The 20,743-nt window shown below is 40.1% G+C and overlaps 1 protein-coding gene across 8 annotated transcripts in view; it reads right to left on the bottom strand.

Moving 5' to 3' along the window:
- RUNX1T1 (RUNX1 partner transcriptional co-repressor 1) overlaps positions 1–20,743 on the bottom strand; it is a 149,850-nt gene that overhangs the window by 115,480 nt on the left and 13,627 nt on the right. For 5 of the 8 annotated variants that reach the window (XM_043483914.1, XM_043483911.1, XM_043483913.1 and 2 more), the window contains one exon: positions 8,020–8,192. The exons of the other annotated variants lie outside the window; for them this stretch is intronic. In XM_043483914.1, the coding sequence (XP_043339849.1) occupies positions 8,020–8,107 (88 nt within the window). In that variant the 5' untranslated portion in view covers positions 8,108–8,192. The remainder of the gene's footprint in view (positions 1–8,019; positions 8,193–20,743) is intronic. 8 annotated transcript variants of the gene reach the window in all.

Genomic DNA, 20,743 nt, shown 5'->3' with positions numbered 1-20,743 from the left:
TAATTATTGCGAACTGTTTCTAACATTGCTGAGGTCTTTAAAACACTGCAATATACTGAAGTTCTTTTTCACCAACAAGTTTTGATTTTCAATATCTACTAACAAAATAATTCTGAAATGATAAAAGCTTTAACACTTGCATTGTCTGCATGTTGCATTCTTTAAATGCAAGCTCCAAACCCAGCATCATTAAATTCAGATTAATCCACAGGCACCAGCAAAGGGTTAAATTATTTTAAAAACTTTAAAGGAATTAAACACTTCCTTAGTAATCCACAAGGTTGTGTATTAGCTGTATCAACTCTGCCTCTTCATACAAAAGCATTTTCCCATGAAAACAATCATTCTCTACTTACATGTAAAATCTGCCAATAAGTTGCCATTTAGTTTCCTTGTATGTCTCTTACCTACAAAAATCACTCAAATAATATAAAAGACACTCTAACTAGACCCATCCCTTACCATTTGACAAGGACTGTAACACTATATGGAAAACCTTTGTTTCAATGTCACCAGCTCCCCATCCTGACTAATGGCTAGTTAGTTTTGTTAAAAGCAAGGGTGATGGCGTATGCTCCAATGAGCTTTCCCTCCTCCCAGCAGCACAGACAAAACCCTGCAGCTCTGCTCGGTGCAGGCAGCCATCTGGACAGCCTTCCCTGGAAGCCCAGCCCACACCACACTGCAGGCAAAATCGGAGGGCTCCAGAGCTCTGTGGGGCTATTCATGACATACCAATTTCACATTTTCTGCTTGTACGCTTGCAACAATAAATGCTAATGAGGACTATGAATGACAATTTTAAAGACAATAAAAAGGTCTCCAAATCCCTTGCATATGGAGACACTGTTTTCAAAACTTCACCTTCTGTTACAGAGCTTTTGGAGTCCAAAGAAGAAAAAAAGAATAACCTAAGGAAAACAATAAGATGATCAAAGCACAACTGAATCCTTAAGTTTTTGAAAGAAAGCAATCTGTGTCAGCCCAACAGACCACACAGCCCATCACCCCTATGGACAGCCCTGTGAGCACACGAGGTACCTTTATCTCTGCGACCTTTGCTTTCAGCAGACGTGTAGCTCAGCAAATGCAATTCCTACAAAACACTGGTCTTTTTTTCAGAGTTTAGGAATTCAAAAGGCAGCGTTTGTCCAAAAATAATATAATCATCATCATTAATCACACTTTGGCAAAGTAAGTGTTTAACATCCCACACATCTTTAACTAAATGTAAATGCAAAGTGGTCCTCTTCTGAACACATCTATTCTCAAAATAATGCAATGGTTCTGGGTGATGAAACTATAAATCACGTTTATGTTCCTCTTTTAATTTTTCTCTATTTTCCAGATCTTCTAAATCGAGCATGTATTACATTTTTGAACCAGAATAAACAATAAATATTACTTTCAATACAACGAAAGTGCTGAACAAAAGATAGAAATGTTTTTGACCTTGATAGCAATTAAACTATTTTTCACAGCAACAAAAATAAAACAAAAGATTCATCTTACTATAAATTGTGTGCAGGGTAGTCTTCTCATTAACACGAATTAAAACACTTTCAACAAAATCCACCAGGTGGAGCAAATACACAGCAATTAAAAAAAAAAAATCCCAGGATTTTTTTCATCATATTTTCCCCCACCACAGGACTTTTCTCTCTAACAAACTCTCCATTTCTCTCTCTCCACATTGAAAATTAGTAAAAATCTATCCATACATACTAATTTGCCACCTTTATAAACAAATTCAAACTTACACCAAAAAGAGATGTTTAGCTACCACTGATTCCATTAAAGTTTTCATTCCAAAACTGCTTTATTTGTTCAAATAATACCCAGCACAGTGTATATGCTTTTATAACAATATAAATTTTTAAATTAATGTTTCACTCTGACCCTACTGGGCTTCGTGGTCATAAACCCCCTCTCCTCCTGCTTCACAAGACAGGCAGCAGAACAGAATGTAATTCTGTACATTCTGAAATAATACTGAGCAGTAGTTAAAACCTATAAAACTCAACCTAATTCTTACTCTGTATAGAAATCTCACTTCTGACTTTTACTAAAATTACTCAGTTGCAGACACCAGACTACTAAAATTTTGGAATACTGTGGCTTTTTTTATCTGTTATACCAAAATGTCCTATTTTGATTCCTGATGATAAATTAACACAAGCCCACGGTTACTAATAAATTTTGGCCTTTCCCTTCTCTTTTCTAGAGTAATTCACTTCCTCCCAGTCTCTTCTCTCAGGGATCTGCTTTTTTTCTTACTGTTTTCACCCCACATTTACTGGGCACGCTCAGCACGAGGTACCAATGCCACTTTCTTACTATTTTGCTCTTTAATTCCTGCTGCCACCACCTGCAAGCCACAACTCTCCCCAGACACTTTTCAAAGTCCTCCAGGTTTTTCTCACGTTATACACTCTCTGCTGCTAAGGCCTAATACTGTAACTGGCAGTAAGAAAGCTCTAGGTAGACAGAACTTCCAGAAAGCTGGAGCTTGAAAGAGGGATACCTGAAGTCTGTCAGTGGAAGAGGACCAGTCAGGAATGTTGACTGCGGCTTAAATAATATTTACATGTTTTCTTTTCTCATATTTATACTGATGTTGAAAGAGAAAGACTCAAAGAAATGCAGCAGGCTGATACATAAATAAACATGCAATGCCTGAGGATACACATAACACTTATGGCAGAGCTACTTATGCTAGTGCATAATAGATCATGGTGATGCCAGCTCCATCACAAGACGCACCAGGCTAATCCAATTATTTAAATGATTATATACTTTTCGCTGGAGTGGTAGACAAACACATAAAATATTGACATTGCTTCCATAAATATAATATGAAAAATAAGCTTTGAAAATCATTCCTATGAAACTCTCCTCTGCAAAGTTCCAATTTCTTTATTCTTTGCAAAGCTGGGCTGAGGCACAACACAAAGGTACACACTGCTGTCTTTACCTGCTGCAACCCCTATTCACATTAATGGGATGCGCGTATGTGCATCTAAAGGGTAAATGCACTTAAGTGTGCATGACAGAATCCTAATGAAGTAGTTGGAAAAAGCAAATCACTGCACATGTAGTCACACTTTCCCCTCCCTTTGCAGGAAACCCCCCACCACCACCTTTGCCCCCCCACCCACCCACCCACAGCACACACATTTCATCAGCCCACACTGTGGACCAAGAACCTGCTGGATTTCTTCATGGAAAGATAACATCTTGTTACGCTCTGGGGATCTCCCAAATGGCTCCATCTCCAAGCATTCCTCAGTCTTTACCCCATACGACTCTCAAACTGGCCACACGTTTCTATCCACATAGTATTTCTTACCATCCCCAGCTTCAACAAAGGGTGTGGCCCTTCCCACAGCAAACGTCCAAGTCCCCATATTTAAATTGCATGGAAAAGGGGGAAAAAAACCAAACTTCACTGTTCTATCACCTTTGTTTAAAAATGGACCATTCTGTTTTCATGGACAGATGAAGATTCCAAAACGGCCTCATAAAAATAACCTCCGAATTACTAGTTTCATACCAAACTACCAGTGAATCGGACCCAAAAAGGCACCATGGGAAGGACAGGAAAGAACAGGAATTAGGAAAGTAAGAGCCCATTAACTGAGACCAGTCCTGCACTGGCCACCGTCTGTGGCTGCTGATAGAGATGTGTGTTTCATGGCAAGGCCAGAGTGTAAAATGAAAAAGACAGATCTTTAAAACTCATTAAAAAAAAAGAATCAAGCAGGTCTGTCAGCTCGGTCCAGAAAGAGAGAGAGAGAGGAGGGACACAGCAGGGGCAGGAACCTCCAATTCCTGACCAAACCCTCTTCCACACAATGCCTCCAGAAGGCAAAGGAACCCGGGCGGGGGCCAGCCTGCCGCTGGCGGACAGACAGGGCTGGCCGCGCAGGATGTCGGAGCGCCAGGCGGCCGCCGAGATACCGGGCGTTCACACACCCGCCGGCGGGCTGCTGGGCTCTTCAGGTAATTAAACGAGGAAGCGGGGTGCTGGGGGCGGGCCTGACCCCGAGGCTCCCCGGCGCCCCGGGTCTGCAGACCGACTTCCGCGAGAACAGCCCGGAGCATCAACACGGCGGCTCTCTCCTCCTCCCTGCCCGTTTCCTTCTGCACCTCTTCCTAGAGCTGACCCAGAAACACATCCTCTCCACAAAAGCAGCCACACCAGGCTCGCAGCCTCTGTGCTGCAGAAACCTTTGTGCTGTTCCCTGCCAGGACCCTCTAAATTTTAAAAAGAAAAAAAAAAAAAAAAAAAATTGCCCTCATGGCAGGAACTTGTCAAGATTCATCTAAACCAAATCTAGGTAAAAACAGGGGCATCTTCAGCAAGATGTGTTATTCAAAAAGAAAACTACCCCGCTAATCATGTGTCGTTTGCACCCGATTAAAGTATGAATCTTTTCACCCTCAGAAAGCTCCCCCAAGAAGTCAGTAATTTTGATAATCCAGTTCACAAATGAAACACTGGTCGTATGGTGTAATGAACACTGTTCTTTTCCGTTTTGATAACAAACACTATGGTAAGCAAATACCACCTATGGTCTGGTTTATTATGTCTCATCCAAAATCATAATTTTTTTAAAAACTCTAAAATGTTTCTGCTCCACAAAGAAAGTCACTAGGAAAACTCAGGAATATTAATTAAAAACAAATCCCTTAAAAGATAAGAAAGTAGAACACACACATTAAGTAATGATTAGAATCATATAAATAATACATTCTTTCTTCATCTCAGAATCCACAGAGTAAAATATTGGCTGAAAGAGACAGACACCAAAAGAGAGATGAATACAAAAGCATGCCTGCTTGTCTGTGTTCAACACAAAGAACATTAAATGAAAACAACTGGCATGCTGCCAAATTCCTATAGAGGCAAAGAGATTCAAATAAATTGATTTCACGCATCACACTGACCTGGGATCAGTGTGCAGTGCTACAATAAGCTCAAAGCTCCATGTGGGGTAAAGCCCATTAATGCTATCAGACCTCTCAAACATGACCAAGAAAAACTAAAAATAAATGCAAATGCTCTCAAAACTCAGCAATTTTGCTTAAGAAAATAACCTTCTTCTTTTGCTAATAAAGATACAAATATCTGAAGGTACACAGCACCATCTAAATTTAGCATTTTTATTTTTAAAAACACAAGTGTGGCTTTTGAAACACATACAGTATCTTAAAATTGGTACTAATAAATATCCCATCCCATGATTCGAACATAAATACAAACCACTTTGCAACAAGTTTCCTGTGTCATAACTGCTTCCGTTCCAATGCCCACACATCTTTTAGATGACCAGTTAATTTTTTTTGTATGACAAATACTGGACCCTTTCCTTAACGGCTTATAAGCGCAAGCTCCTCAGGCTGGATACCACTCCTAACTGTCCCAAATCTGCACAGTTCTCACAAAGACACACAAGAACACAGCTGTGGAAAATGGAACACTGCATATTTAGGAGATGCTTTAAAATACTAGGGGGAACATAGCAGCATTTTGCCTTTATCATAAGCTCCTACCGGAGCTGGTGACTGTCCCTCAGACATCATTTCTCTCCTGGCCTCCCGAAAGAGACAGGCTTGTCTCCTGGTGACCCCGACCTGGCTTCAAACTCATCACAGGGACCAGACTCTCTAGCACCACCTCAGGCCACTGTTGCTTACTGCCCCAACTGTTCACAGGCTCTAGTTCTTTGTTTTTTCTGCTTTCAGATTACAATCCCAACGACCCAATGGACTCCACATGTTTTTGTAAATTTAAAGTATGTGATTTCTGTTTCTCTCTACTTCTTGGCTCAACCCCATATTTATTTCTATACACCCACTACCATCACACCAAAAAGAAAAAACTAGGAGTAAACTTTTCAATGCCACATGAAACATACAGAAAACCCAAGTTATAAAATAAGCAAACACACAGAATCAGATACATATATGCACATATATGTGTGTACATACATGTGTATATATACTGTGTGTGGACACACACATTATTTTAAGTATGCACACCCACACACACAAGAAAGAGAGAAACTCAGCATGGTGTTTTTGATACCTGATGCTGAGGCTTGGTATTTGCATATTATAACAAATAAAATGCATTAACTCGTTTTAAAATATGTCTCTGTCAAGCATTTTTGCTTTAAATGTGAATCTTCCATGCTGCAATGGTCATAGAGATATGCCACATGATGGGAAGAGAGCATGGTTGTAATGGTGTGGGGGTGGGTAAAGACCCTGATGCTACATACCTGCAATACACACTCAAGTTTTAAAATCCAATTTTCTTTTCCAATTTGAAACCTGCACCTTATATATCTTTATCATACTGTTAAACCCCATCCCCATACAGATACATAAGGCAGAAAGCAGAGAAGTATATCCTCTGTGGAACAAGTGCTTTCTTCTGATGGAAGATGAAGAGAAAGCAATTCTAAAGCAAGGGTTGCTGTTATTATTACCTGTTTGTTTCCTTTATGCTATTAACACCTTCCTTTCTATGCTGGACTTGAGAAATCCTGTTGCTTATTTTCCCTCTTGAATCTCCCTCCCACCTCCCCCCATTCCCTCCCCTCTAGGTTACTAGGGAGCCCCAGTTTGAGCTCCGGAGTCATAGAGCAAATTCCCACTGGCTCTCTGTTTACATACGTTAGTGTCTATGTTTCCGCCCACTCTCTCCATTTGTCTCACACTCTCCCTCCTCTCTGGACTTGAGAAGTCTAATCAACAAAGATTTGAGTTCTCAAAAAATTAATTTTTGGTAATAACAGTACGTTGGTAGGCTGAGCTCCTTGTCTTCTCTTTTGAACTGATGTCTCTCACTAATTACGGTAGAAGAACATCCTACCAGGAGGATGGGGGAAATGAAGACAAATACAGAGAGAAACTAAGGCATGACTTTGGTTATCTCAAAGGAGCCTATAATCGTACATAGAATCATTGCACTTTCTCTGGATTTTCAACAACAAAACACCCTCATCTGCCAATACTTTCTCGGAAACTTGAAGAACAAACCAGTAAGTCTTCGTAGGAACCGCAAGAGTAGATGTCATGTGTGTGCTGCGGGTGGGGGTCGGGGGGGTGGCATCTGCGTTTCCAGAACACTGGCCATGAATGGTAAATATTTTGCTACCCTCTTTTCCATATAGTCAAGCAGGCAGTCACAGGACTTCAAAAACCCCCTCCTAATCACTAGATTGCCAACCAGTACCAGAGAACATTTGTGTTACCTCTCAATCCTTTCTTAGCACAGTTTATCTTTAGTCATCTGTACTTCTGTTCCACTCCACTAAGCCTGAAGCAGAACTGGCTGCTGGAGGCATCGACTCTCTGGAATTCATAACAGAGGGCTGTCCTTAATTATTAAATGTTGCAGACTTTAAGAAGTCACTTGCCAACTGGGAAACAGTTTACATGTTGTTTATAGTTTTCCTAAAATTAGATATCACTTTTTTTTTTTTTTTAATGTGCCTATGGACACATTAAAATGAATTCTGCTTAGGAAAGGACATTCACCTACAAGTTTTTGTTTTTTTTTAAATCCAAATCAAACAGAAGAAACAATAAATTGAAAAGCATTTTTCCCTCTTTAGTCAACAAACTGTTTCAGAAAATACCATCTCTAGTTACAATAAACACAGAAATCATGGCATAGTTTTTACTCTTTAACTCCAAGTACTGCTCATCTTATAACAGACGTATTACCAAACATGGCAAGAAGCACAGCAACAGGGGTAAAAACAAAATTGGTACTTAATCATTTGCTATCAAATAAGGGATCTCACAGCCAATCCCACACCCAAAGATTTCAAAGACAATTTTTTAAAATATGTAATACAAATTCTTTATCAACCGGCACTAGAAAAATAAAGAAATGAAAAGGAAAATCTTCACAAGAATAATTTATTAGAAAAAAAAAAAACAAAAGATTGATTTTTGGCATGTAAGTAAATCACAAAGTCAAAATATTTGTCTGTTCCTTACCTTGACAATATTCAAAGTTTCCCTTTTTCCGGCAGTCACCTATTACTAAACTCAGTGCTCTCCAAGTGTTTCTTTTGACAGATATCATTCTCCACCAATCGCTCTGCTAATCTCCTCTCTCCTTTTCTGACTGGGACAGATATTATGTTCACCAGCCCAGAGATCAATCTTTTCTATTGACAACAACAAAGGGAAAAAAAACGCATATATCACAACCAGTCTGAAGTATTACACCCATCTACTTAAAATACTAGGCCAGTTTTGTTTAACAAACAGATACAAGCCCTTCTACATTTTAGAGAAATCCAAAACAATTCCCATTTTCTGATTTCCTCCAGGCCTCTACATTCTCCAATCATCTGACTCAAAGCTGGATACTGCTCTTTCCTTAAGTTGGATCTAAAACATACATACATCAATACCTTAAAAGAATGCTTCGGATGTTACCCATTTTATTTTTTTAAAATTAATCTGTCAGTGATAGTTTCTTTAGAAAATGCTTTTAGACACTGCGTTTTTTATTTTTCTGGAATTTCACATGCAAGTTAAATCACATTTCAAAACAACGTGGTATCCCCATTGTTTCACTGTTCTGAAATTTATATACCGCCATCATTCCGAAACAACTAATAGCAGTAACTAATAATCTTTATGCAACCAACCAGTTTGAAAATATTAGTAACAACAGTTGTTAGTGAATCATTTCACCAAATAAACCAAACTTCTACTACTTTTTATTTTTCCCTAAAGCAATCCAGATATTCTCATTTGTCCTGCTTAGATTTGTCAGGCTTACAGTTCATTCATTCATTCATTCCCAAACATCCACTATTTATTACTCACCTACTATTACCAGTACCACCACTAGTCTGAATAGAACAAGCATTACTATTTAGTTCTTATAATCTATGAGATATAAATCTAGCACAATCATGTGCACATAAAGCAATAACTCAATAAATGCAAAAGAACAGATTTATAAAAGCAGTCTCAAAATATTATTAAGGCTATTATTGCTATTTTTTAAGAGACCAAACTATTCCCTAGAAATTGAAATTGGTGAATATACATACTCTAATGTACATAAATAAGCAGATTCTATTATTTTTTAAAAGGCAACGCCCTTTATACACATTACAACTCTTCTATCATGTAATCAGTTTCTCATTCTTAATGGCAAAATTTAAATATATATATAATGTAAACAGAAGATAAATAAGTACTATTGGGAAAAAGAAGGACATGGATACTTTTCTTAGATTCAGGTATGATTTCTGATAATATTTAGTGCCTCAACAACATCAACAAAAAGCCCTGGAGAGGCTGATGCAGTGAATCCTACCTGTGTGGGCCATATTGAACAATCTCCATTAAACAAATGAAGGAAGCCAAGTCCATACAAATCCCCTAGAGTCTAAGCCTTTTTCCTCCTCCTCATGACTGCTAAACACCAGACTACTGTCTGGGTTTATTATCAAAAATGGTATAGTGGGTCTCAGTTTTGAGGCACATAAAACTACCATGTGGATAAACTTTTATAAGATAAATCTCTCAATTATAAATGATCTCCCAGTATAGAATATACTGTTTCACTTTTTAACTTCACATGTGTCTGTTTTAATGGGAGTATTCTGAAGTGAATGGAGAAAAGTTGGCAGGAAGATAGTGTTACAAAGTATTTCAAGTGTACATGTTTTCCTTAAATGTTAGCATGGCATACAAATACACATTGAGGTAACACACAATGTAAACCTCAAGTTACCCCTGAGAATTCTTCCTCCTCAACAATTTTTATATATGAAACATTATATCACAGTCAATAAGATAATTCACCTAAAAAAGGGGGGCGGAGGTGCTAAGACTTGGATTTCTCAAAATAATGATTGGAGTATTACGTTTGTGCTTCATACCTACAACACAATAAATGATCTTTTGATATAAAATAACAATAAAATGAGTAACGGTCATGAGTACTAAAGAATACACATTCAGATTATTTGTGATACTTACTTACTAAAGTCTATATCACATGCAACTGAAATTTCTCTATCTTTAATATTGCTTTGTTCCAATCCTCAGCCACTGAACCTGTAAAATCTCATCATGAAGTCAACATACACAGAGACCAGTTTAAAAGCTAAACTCTACCAAGAGTAGAATGCCTCAATTTGTAGTTCTACAAGAGTGTTATTAAAAAGGCTCAACATGTTGTATTACCATGGAAATTGTGGAAAACATACATTCCCAAACAAATATTACTTTTTCTCAATGGTATGAAGTAATGAAAACCACATGTGTAAATCTGCGATCCGTGCAGTAGTTCAAGCTGCAGCTAATAGAAAATACAGAAAGTGAACTCTGCTATATAAAGGATTCTTGTTACAGAAATATAATGTGAAAACCAGATGCAGACAGAAAATCTTAATCACAGATGGGAATGTAATCACTGGCATACAGAATACTTTTTTGATCAATCTTAACCATATGTGCAATGTATTTATTTTCTAAGGAATGCAATAACTTGAGAGAACCTTCTATTTGAATTCAGTTAACCTCATATTTATAATGCTTTTATCTTACTCCCCCATCCCTTCAGTGTGTACACTGAGCCAAGGTTTTAAAAGGAAGAGTTGCTGGCCTTGGCAAATCCTTCTTGTATCAGTTTATCTTTCAAAGTTTTAATAGGATGTAAAAGACTACACACACAAGAATCAACCTCAAAAGCGATCAAGTGCAGTTCCCCATCACTGTGTTTCTCAATCACTGCCAGGAATCCCCTCACTGCCTAAACACATTTCTCTTTAGAATTACATTACATCAACATTTGGGGCATTTTTTTCCTTTAGTAAATAAGACACAGCTATTCCAAAAATGAGGATTTAACACACCTCTTTTTATCAGTCTGAAGTAAATCAACTCTTAATCTATTTCTTTTTACAAAAGCATCTTGTAACATAAAGACTGTCCCTTTACTTTAATAAAAATACAAGTAGTTTTCTGTTCCACAAAAGGAACCCGTGATATCATAACCGACTTAGAAAACATTTTATCTCAACAAGCACAGTCCCTAGTACTGGGCTGTAGCCTACACTTGTCAAGGACTCCACAATCTCATTTGTAGGACAATTCTGTATCCCCCTGGTTTGAAACAGCCTCACTTAAGACAACATTCAACTTCTAACAGGAAGTGATTGGGACACTGTTATTTGGGTGTCCCTCATCAGAGGTCACAAGAACTAAATTTCAAGACTCCAACTGCACAGGATTCCTCAAGCTTCTGTGGCATATGCCCATCCTGAGTCTCCTTCTCTCCTCTAACTACTCACCCCCTGATACGCACAGAAGCACACAGTCCTTCTTCTTGCCTCATTCTGACATTCAAGACCCACCACGAGTTGGCACTAATCTGCACCTTTTAAGCCTCTGCTCCATCCATCCCCCTAGAGGGTGTAGCTCTTCAGTAGATAAGCTCCCATAGATGCATCATCTCATCTTTATGGATTTGTCCATTAACTCCTCCAGACTGGTGGATGGCCAGCTTCTCCTCAACTCAGGTTTCACTCAAGTGTAACCTCAGAGATGGTTTCCCTCCTGTCCAAAGTCAAGTCTCTCCATTACCAGCAGCACACCCCACCCTTCTCTCCAACATTGGTTTTTTAATTGTCTTCATTGCATTTAACACTATGGTGAATAATCTTACAACTGTTTCTACTGTATGCCTCCTACTCCTAAACTATAAGATCTATTAGAGGAGGGGTCTTGTCTGTTTCCCTCATTAATCTTCCATACTTAAAACTGTACTTGGCACCTAAAGAGAATGAAATAAAGGAATTCCACCTAATGAAATGCTATAAAGGTCCAATTCACAGCCAATGACCATCACAAACATTTCCGTGACCACTCCCAAGGCTTTTGATCATTCTTTCTTCTTTAAATTGTAACAGCATTTATGGTCTATATCAGGCTGGGCAACCTTTATCTTCCAGATACTGCTCATACGAGCCCATCCCCATCAATATGTACAAACACAGGCCACGATGGGAATCACGCAGCGCATCCACAGCTGAGAAGCCAGCCCTCTCTCCCAGAGCAAGCACTAGGAAACCACAATTAAGGACTGCAGGCAGCATTAAGTCCATGCACCCTTTAAGGTTTTTATGCATAGACTGATCCCCCAATTTAGTTTACCAAGTGGGTTTCCTGCTCTGGAAAGGGATCCCATCTTATTCTCCTTCTGTCTTCAGACCTTACCTTGATGCAATATGCACTTTGTTGTAACGGCCATGAGAGGAGGGGCCAGGTGTACTCAACAGTCTTCAAACCCAGTGCCTGACTCATAGAAGGAGTTCACTCAATACTGGCTGAGAGAACAAAGGAATAAAGGATAACTGACACTACCTTGTCTTCCTTCCAGCTTCTTCCTCTTATTGTGATAAAGCACTATTTTTAAATACTTCAGATATTTAAAGATTAAAAAATTAAACAGAAAACAGGTGACAGATCTATGAATTATTTATAGTTAAGGTGACAACATAGGGTGATCAATAAGTTAACAAACCAGGCAACTGAAAACAGCAGGAAGCTCTGAAATATCTCCTCTGCTATAATCTTCAATAAAATAAAATCTCCTAAAATGACTGTTCCTTACCTGCACTGACCACTTGGAAGCCCACTCCATACAAATGGACTGGAATGTCACGTCTTAACACTTACTAGCTATTTCACCTTGAAACAAGTCACTTAACCTTTCTAAGCTTTAGATGTAAATCTCTACAACAGGATGATTACACCTAACTCACCAGGATGATATGAAGAGATAATCAGTTGAGAGCAGAAAGGAGGCAATACCTATTTTAATATCATTTAAAGCATTAAGGCACTAGGTCACTTTTCAAAAATGACCTAGTGCGATCACAACATCTTCTTTTCTGAGAGTCACTGATGTGCTAAATTATGATCAGTCAACAATACCAAAATATGTGGACGTAAGCTGCAGGTCCCAAAACATTTTGCAGTGGGGAAAAATAAAGAAATAACCACAAGCTAAGGCTGCGTGATTCTTTTCCTCATCTAATTTCATCTGTGGAAGATCACCTAGAGGATAAGCAGAGAGAGAACCAATTATTTCCAAAGATTGGTTTCTCCAAATAAAGGCATCTGTTCCATCCTGGAAACTTTCACATAAAAGAAAAACGAGACTTTGAAAGTATATGCATTCGTGGTTGATGACCACATGGCTAAAAAAAAAAAAAAAAATTCTACAACTGTCCAACTGCAAATACAGCCTTGTTGCTGCTGCTCCTCAATAGCTGATCTCTCTCTCTCCTTTCTTCCCTTCCTTTTCTCCCTCTCTCCCTGCCTCAGAAAAGCTGTTGCTATAGTTCTGGACTCCAGACGGTAACTTTTCTAAGTACGGTGAGAAGTTCTGACAATTTTCCATTTTAATCCCCACCTGCAGTCTCTGTGGCTGGCCCTGTCCACGGGGAAAAAGAATGGGGTGGTAGGATTTGAAGACTTCCAGCAGAGCGGTAGTGAGCCCTAGAACAGAGGAGCCTGGGAGTCAGAAAATTTTGGTTCAGACCTCAGCCCACCACTCACGCAGGGTGATCTTGGGCAAGCGAGGAAGCCTTGAGGAATGCTTTGCAAATTAGCTCACTCGCAGGTAAGTATTAAATGAGGCAACATGTGAATGTCACTCCACGAAGGCATTCGCTGGACCTCCTCCCCACATATATCTGGCAAATTGAGAGAGAGAGGGAGAAGGAGTTAAGAGTACTCAGGAGAAGTGCTCAGCCTGAGATCTGTCTAGAAAACAGACATGGCCACCCAAAGAAGGACCAACAGGAGCCCCTGGCACCTAGGGGGTCACCGGGGGGCTTGGGAGACAGAAAGCTGGGAGTCACAAAGATGGTTTTTAGCCTGGCGGGGTCCCTGATCCAAGGGACAGTTCCAGCTCAGAAATACGTCTATGCATACAACATTCTGTGTATAATTTCAAGGAGCTCATCCTTTACACAAAGTACAGTTATGAGCCATAGGGTAAAAAAAGAAATAAAACAGGTTAAGATATGCATTTATGAACACACAGGTGACTTAAGCACTTCAGTTTGCCCAGGGCTGCTATATATGGGGGCGTTTTTCAGTTGCTAAAACTTAAAGCTAAAATATGGTGGCAATAAACTGTACATTCTATGATATGAGATCACAATAAAAAGGGACCAAGGGGGAAAAGGACTGGGAAAGAAATGACACGATCTTGCAAACAAAGATTTCATTTTGGCCTTAGCAATGAACTATTTGAGGACAGTATTAAGTAAATAACTGGAATTCAAGGCAGGAACTTTCACCAAATATTTAATAAAGCATCAAAAAGTACCCCCAACTGTTCCAGGCTCCTACCTTTAAGGAGTTTACAGATCAGGAGAGAAGTCTCAATCATATGGATAGCAGAAAAATGTTAGATGTGATAAATTGTATCTTTGAAGAAGAGACAGAAGGTATCTTCTTCAGAGATCAAACCAGTCCAGCCTAAAGGAAACCAGTCCTGAATATTCATTGGAGGGACTGATGCTGAAGCTGAAACTCCAATACTTTGGCCACCTGATGTGAAGAACTGACTCACTGGAAAAGATGCTGATGCTGGGGAAGACTAAAGGTGGGAGAAGGGGACGACAGAGGATGAGATGGTTGGATGGCGTCACCAACTCAATGGACATGAGTTTGGGTAAGCTCTGGGAGTTGGTGATGGACAGGGAGGCCTGGCGTGCTGTAGTCCATGGGGTCGCAAAGAGTTGGACACGACTGAGCTAAACTGACTTGAAGAAGAGAGTTCATGAAAACTTGAATAGTTTCATTAGCAAGCGAGGAGAGCACAAAGCAGATTCCCTGTAGAAACAAGTCTTAATTAAGGCTGAGGTGAGGAAGGCTAGCAAATCAGGGGCATTGTCTGACTTGAACATCTGTATACCCCCAGGCATTAAACAGGACCACACTCTCTATGAAGTATTTGCTGAGTGAAGGTGACTAAGAAGGAACAGCCACAGAGAGAAGATCCTACAGGGGGCTTCCAGAAGAGAGTGGTGGACAGTTCAAGAGTGGTCAAGTCAGATGCCAAGCACGAACAAGTCTTTCTGAAATGATACTGTGCTTTGCACACATCATCTCACGCAGTCCACTTGACAAACCTTATGGGTCATGCCATTATTATCCAGCTGAGAATTATTTCCAGATGAAGAGTAGGAGCTTCAACAAGTGGCAAAGCATTGGGGAGCTGGGTCTCTTCACTTCTCCACTTAACTGTCTTCTAGTAGAGAAGAAAAGGGCATCACTTTCCCCCCTAGGAAGGGCAGAATCCCAGAACCATCCACCCCAAGTTGATGCTACAGGCTCTAACTTTACAGTGACTGAAACACACGAGGTTTGCAAAAAACTCAGAAGACCAAGAGACATGCCACAAAAATTCTCCTTCCAACCACCAATGCCTCAGCCCCACTTTCTTCCCATACAGCAGCGCAAATCGCTCAGTCATATCCGACTCTTTGCAACCCCATGGACTACACAGTCCATGGAATTCTCCAGGCCACAATACTGGAGTGGGTAGCCTTTCCCCTCTCCAGGGGATCTTTCCAACCCAGGGGTCTAACCTAGGTCTCCGGCATTGCAGGCAGATCCGTTACCAGCTGAGCCCCAAGGGAAGCCCAAGAATACTGGAGTGGGTAGCCTATCCCTTCTCTAGTGGATCTTGCTGACCCAGGAATCAAACTGGGGTCTCCTATATTGCAGGCGGATTCTTGACCAACTGAACTATGGGAAGCCCCTTCTTCCCATAAAGCAAATACTATTATCAGATTCATATGCACACTTCTCCCACAAGTTTTTTTTTTTTTTTGGAGGCTAATTACTTTACAGTATTGAAGTGGTTTTTGCCATACATTGACGTGAATCAGCCATGAGTGTACATGTGTCCCCCATCCTGAACCCCCTTCCCACCTTCTTCCCCATCCCATCCCTCAGGGTCATCCCAGTGCACCAGCCCTGAGCATCCTGTGGGAGAAGGCGAGGGTGGGATGATTTGAGAGAATATCATTGAAACATGTACATTATCATATGTGAAAAAAGTAGAAGCTTTTGTACTTCTTTTGTACTACTTTTTCTGTACAAAAGTAGCATACTATATATACATTGCTCCCTGCTTTTTTCATTTCACAATATAGCTCAGGAATGACTCCATATTAGCATACATAAATTGGTCTCACTATTTTAAACTACAGTTTGGTTACAGAAGAAAAAAGTCTTAAAGATTCAATTCTGACAGCTTTTATCCACAAGCTCTGAATTTAGCTTAAGTTCAACGTGTAAAAAGAATTGCCAGTGTTTTCAAGTTAAATGATACTAAACAAGGTGAAAGTCCCTAAAATAATATTATATTGGTGAACCAGACCCTAAAAGTCCTACATTTTGTTGTTGTTGTTTCCTCCAGTGACTAAAACTCTTTAAATAGGGGGGACAATTAACAGTGAGCCATTTAATCACAAGAATTGAATACTGCCCCTTAACATAGAAAAGTGATTCCTTTACTTCTCCAATAGGAGGCCTCCAATTTAAAACAAAAGATTGTGCTCCCACACATGACAGTATTTTGTTTACAGTCTGCTGATTGTGAAACACACAAAGATGAGTGTATCAATTTTAGTAATATTTAAATTCAGCTTTGTTCATCTAATTTAATGTGTATTTGGAAAATGTCACTGTGTGAAAAAAGTATTTGATCTGCAGACAAAGATTGGAGTACTGAATGAATGAAGGTAGGTTCAAAGGCCGCCTTGAAACTCCCATCCCCCAAGAATACTGAGGACAGAGTCTGAGACACACTGGGGTATAATAAACACAGCCTCCGCCCTGCCATCAACTCCCCTTGACTCCTTAGTCTCTGGTCCCTGCCTTCTCCCCTTTACATACCAGAATTGAAAGAATTTTTTATAAATTATTCCCTAAACAAAAGTCTAATGATTGAAACACATAAAATAGACAGGTTGCTCTGGTGGAAAGTTAAAGGTCCAGACCCAGCCCTCCTGGTCACATTTTATTCTACCAGGCGGTCTGCAAAATGGAAGAAAACTCAAAAAACAGTTTGAAATCCATGCAAGCAGCCAAAGCACAAAGGGAGCCAAGTCCCAGGACAATCAATAATCTATGCTCCATGCAAGTACTACTCTTTAAGGAAATCTACCAAGTGTCAGCCCTATTAACATTTCCCAAAAGTAGCTGGACCACAAGAGATACCCAGCTGGGTTCTGAGGCTGCTTTCTGGAGGCTGTGAGTCTATGAGTCTACGAGGGGTAGGTAAACTGTCCTTTAAACGCTGATCAGTTGATAAAGAATCCGCCTGCAATGGGAGAGATCCGGTTCAATTCCTGGGTTGGGAAGATCCCCTGGAGAAGGGATAGGCTACCCACTCCAGTATTCTTGGGCTTCCCTTGTGGCTCAGCTGGTAAAGACTCCGCCTGCAATGTGGGAGATGTGGGTTCAATCCCTGAGTTGGGAAGATCCCCTGGAGAAGGGAAAGGCTACCCACTCCAGTATTCTGGCCTGGAGAATTCCATGGACTGTAGAGTCCATGGGGTCACAAAGGGACATGACTAAGTGACTTTCACGTCACTTTAATGCCCAAATGCTGGCAAGCTAAATGCAATGGACATCTAATCTGAGGTGTCATCACTTCCCCCTCTCTAAGTTCACCACATATCCAAGTACTAATTACTTTTCCTTAGCAATGTCTCTAGCTTCTGCCCATTCCTCCTTGTCCCAGAAACCCATTTCTGGCCATTCTTCTACAAGTATCTACCATCTAAACTATCGCAAAGTCAGTTCTCTACCTGGCCTCGGTCTTCCTTCATTTCATCCACCCCAATCTGGCCCACCAGAATCAGACCAAGTCTTCAGAAAGACAACTTTAACTGGGTCCATGATTTCCTGTTGCCTTTTTATTTTTTCTGCTTTGGTTTTATTAAGGTCTATTTTACCATGGCATTCTTTGTTCAAGTAACAGATATATACTATCATGGGTGAAACAGATAGCTGGTGGGAAGCTGCTATAAAGGACAGGAACCTCAGCTGGGTGCTCGGTAACAACCTAGATGGGTGGAATGGGGGCCGGGATGGGAGAGGGGTCCACGTGCAAGGGGACACGTGTACATGTAGCCAATTCACTTCCCTGGACAGTGGAAACTAATGCAGTGTTGTAAAGCAATTATACTCCAGTTAAAAAAAAAAGTCCAATTAGAAAACCTAATATATAGAGCATCTGTGATAAAAAACAGAAGTATTCTGGTTTCACGATGCTAAGAGGATGAACGATCTGGGCAGCCTCCACACCACCTCCCAATCCTAAGGGGTCCCACTAGACACAGAAGTTTTTTTAAATTTCTGGTTTACTCAGAAGACAAAGCTTAAATCAAACACCTGGTAGTCCAAACATTTATAATCTTTCTGCTTATTTCCCAAGCCTCACCCAAGGTCCCTTTCTGCTGGATCCACATTAATTTATTCTCTCTCGACTCTACCCACCCCACCCAACACACCTCTCCCAAGACCTTTTCCAACTGCCATTCTTACTTTATAACTGCCCACAACCCCATTATAATAACATTGCCTTGATAAGTCCTACCTCTCTTAAAACAAACTTAAAATTTCAATTCACTCTGAAATTTCATTTATTATACCATTTAACCAGCAAGTAATAAAGCCTCTTCATCTTTTCTAGCTATTTGATTTGTCCTGAGTAGGTTTATCGTTCAGTGGGAACTGAGTCTACTCCCTGTTCTGCGTGTCTAACTATAGAAAGCATTTGTGATAAAGAACAGAACTATTCTGGTTTCACAGTGCCAAGACAATGAACGAAAGGACCTGAACCCAATCTGGGCAGCCTCCACGTCACTCCCAATCCTATAGTAGTATATGGAAAGTACTAGTACCTTACATATAGTAGTCATTCAGTAAATATTTATAAACTTATTTCAGGTTTACAACCAAAAGCAAAAACCTTAATTTTCTTTCAAATATTCTAAAAGGTTGCCCAAACAACATATGCCTTTCTTCTAAGGCAGTCAAATTAGCTTTAATGGGTTGCTCACTTTATTGCTTTTCATTTATGTTTTTCTCTGATATTTTACACCCACTTTCTCTAGCCAACTCAAAGCTTGACTTGGATAAGTCAATGGAGACTGATCACATTTACTTTCCCTTTAGACCTGAACATACCTAACCTACCCTGATTCAAACAAAAGGATCTGAATTCATTCTCCACATTTGTTTCCCATCAGAGGTCAAGTGTGGGTATCATTTCTAAATAAATCTAGCTAGAGATGAGGATGAAAATGTGTGACAGGTAGGCAAAGAGGTTCGGCAATAAAGAACACTTGCCTGACACATGATAAAAGTTACAGAATTCTAACATCACTTGAAAAGAACACTTTCACAGGAAAGAAGGATTACTATATCAGTCTGATAAACACCACAGTTCCAGTCCCAATATCATCTGCTGTTCTTCCCAGCTGTGTTTGCTCATCACTGTGTACATAACATATGCATAGATTCAGAAAATAAACTAGCAGTCTTTCATGACCTGTCTTACAGCTCACATCTTTCTGTATCTTGAGGTTAGGGGAAGGAGTACAGTACCTCTAGTTTTAACAAAGTAGAGTGACCAGCTTCCTAAGACTTTGTATTAAAAGCACAGCTTGCACCATGCTTACCACCATGTTCACTAGGAGATGACTTCCCAATGGCTAATGTTCCGCTTGCCAAGTTAGATGTGCATTTGAAATGCATTGGCAATGCTGCTGCGCTAGCTCCCTGGCACAACCCTTATGCCAGTCTTTGCAGGCACCATGATCGACCTACTTTCCTAACACCTCTCTGATCTCCTACCTGAGCATCACCAGGTATACTCCCCACGAGGTCTAGCAGAAAGGACGTCCCAAACACTAACATTAGCTAATTTTCTCTCCTGGAGCTCCAAAGAGCTGGCCGCAGCTAAGCTCATCAATGGTCTAGCAACGTCTCCTCTGTCATTAGTGGCCCCATAACTCTTGATAGCTTTCTTTAAACAAACTGCCATTACATCTCCTGGTAACATTTTCCCTATTATTTCTCTGATGTAGGATTCAATTCAGTCAAGTCAGGTCTCCACAGTTCCCTGCATACATACTTTCAAGACATTCACCTTTGCGGCAAAGAACTTGAATTTGGCCTCCCACCAAATTTCAAATGCCAGTGCAAAAACTTTCTACAGCCTATGAAGCAACAGTGGTTCCTGTGATTTCCATTTCTAGGGACACACGAACCTGATGTAACTTCCATGTCCTTCCTCATAAACAGCAGAAGTTTCCACTGCCATCCTGAATGATGACAAAGGGCTTAATCAAACCAGAAGTATAAAAAGGTAATAGTTCCTAAATTCCAAAGAAATCCAGCCTGGGTTCACAATTAATAACTTCACAAATTGGGATTAAACTTTTAACAAGGTCCAGTTTTTAAAGTGCAAGTACAAAAAGCAGGGTCATGGGTAGTCACTGGGCTCCCCATCACTTTTAGAAGCGACAGCAGACTGTTCCTTCAGACAACAGGTAGTTTCTTGGTCTTTTTCACTTAACATCTGATTCCCAGGCAAATGATAAGGTGCCCTTGTTGGTTTAAACAAGCTATTACTTACCAGGTTCTCTCC

This window comes from Cervus canadensis, chromosome 12, assembly GCF_019320065.1.
Source record: "Cervus canadensis isolate Bull #8, Minnesota chromosome 12, ASM1932006v1, whole genome shotgun sequence".
In the NCBI taxonomy this organism is placed as follows: domain Eukaryota; kingdom Metazoa; phylum Chordata; class Mammalia; order Artiodactyla; family Cervidae; genus Cervus; species Cervus canadensis.
Note: the sequence above shows the minus strand (reverse complement) of the source record. Positions and strands in the feature narration are given on the sequence as shown.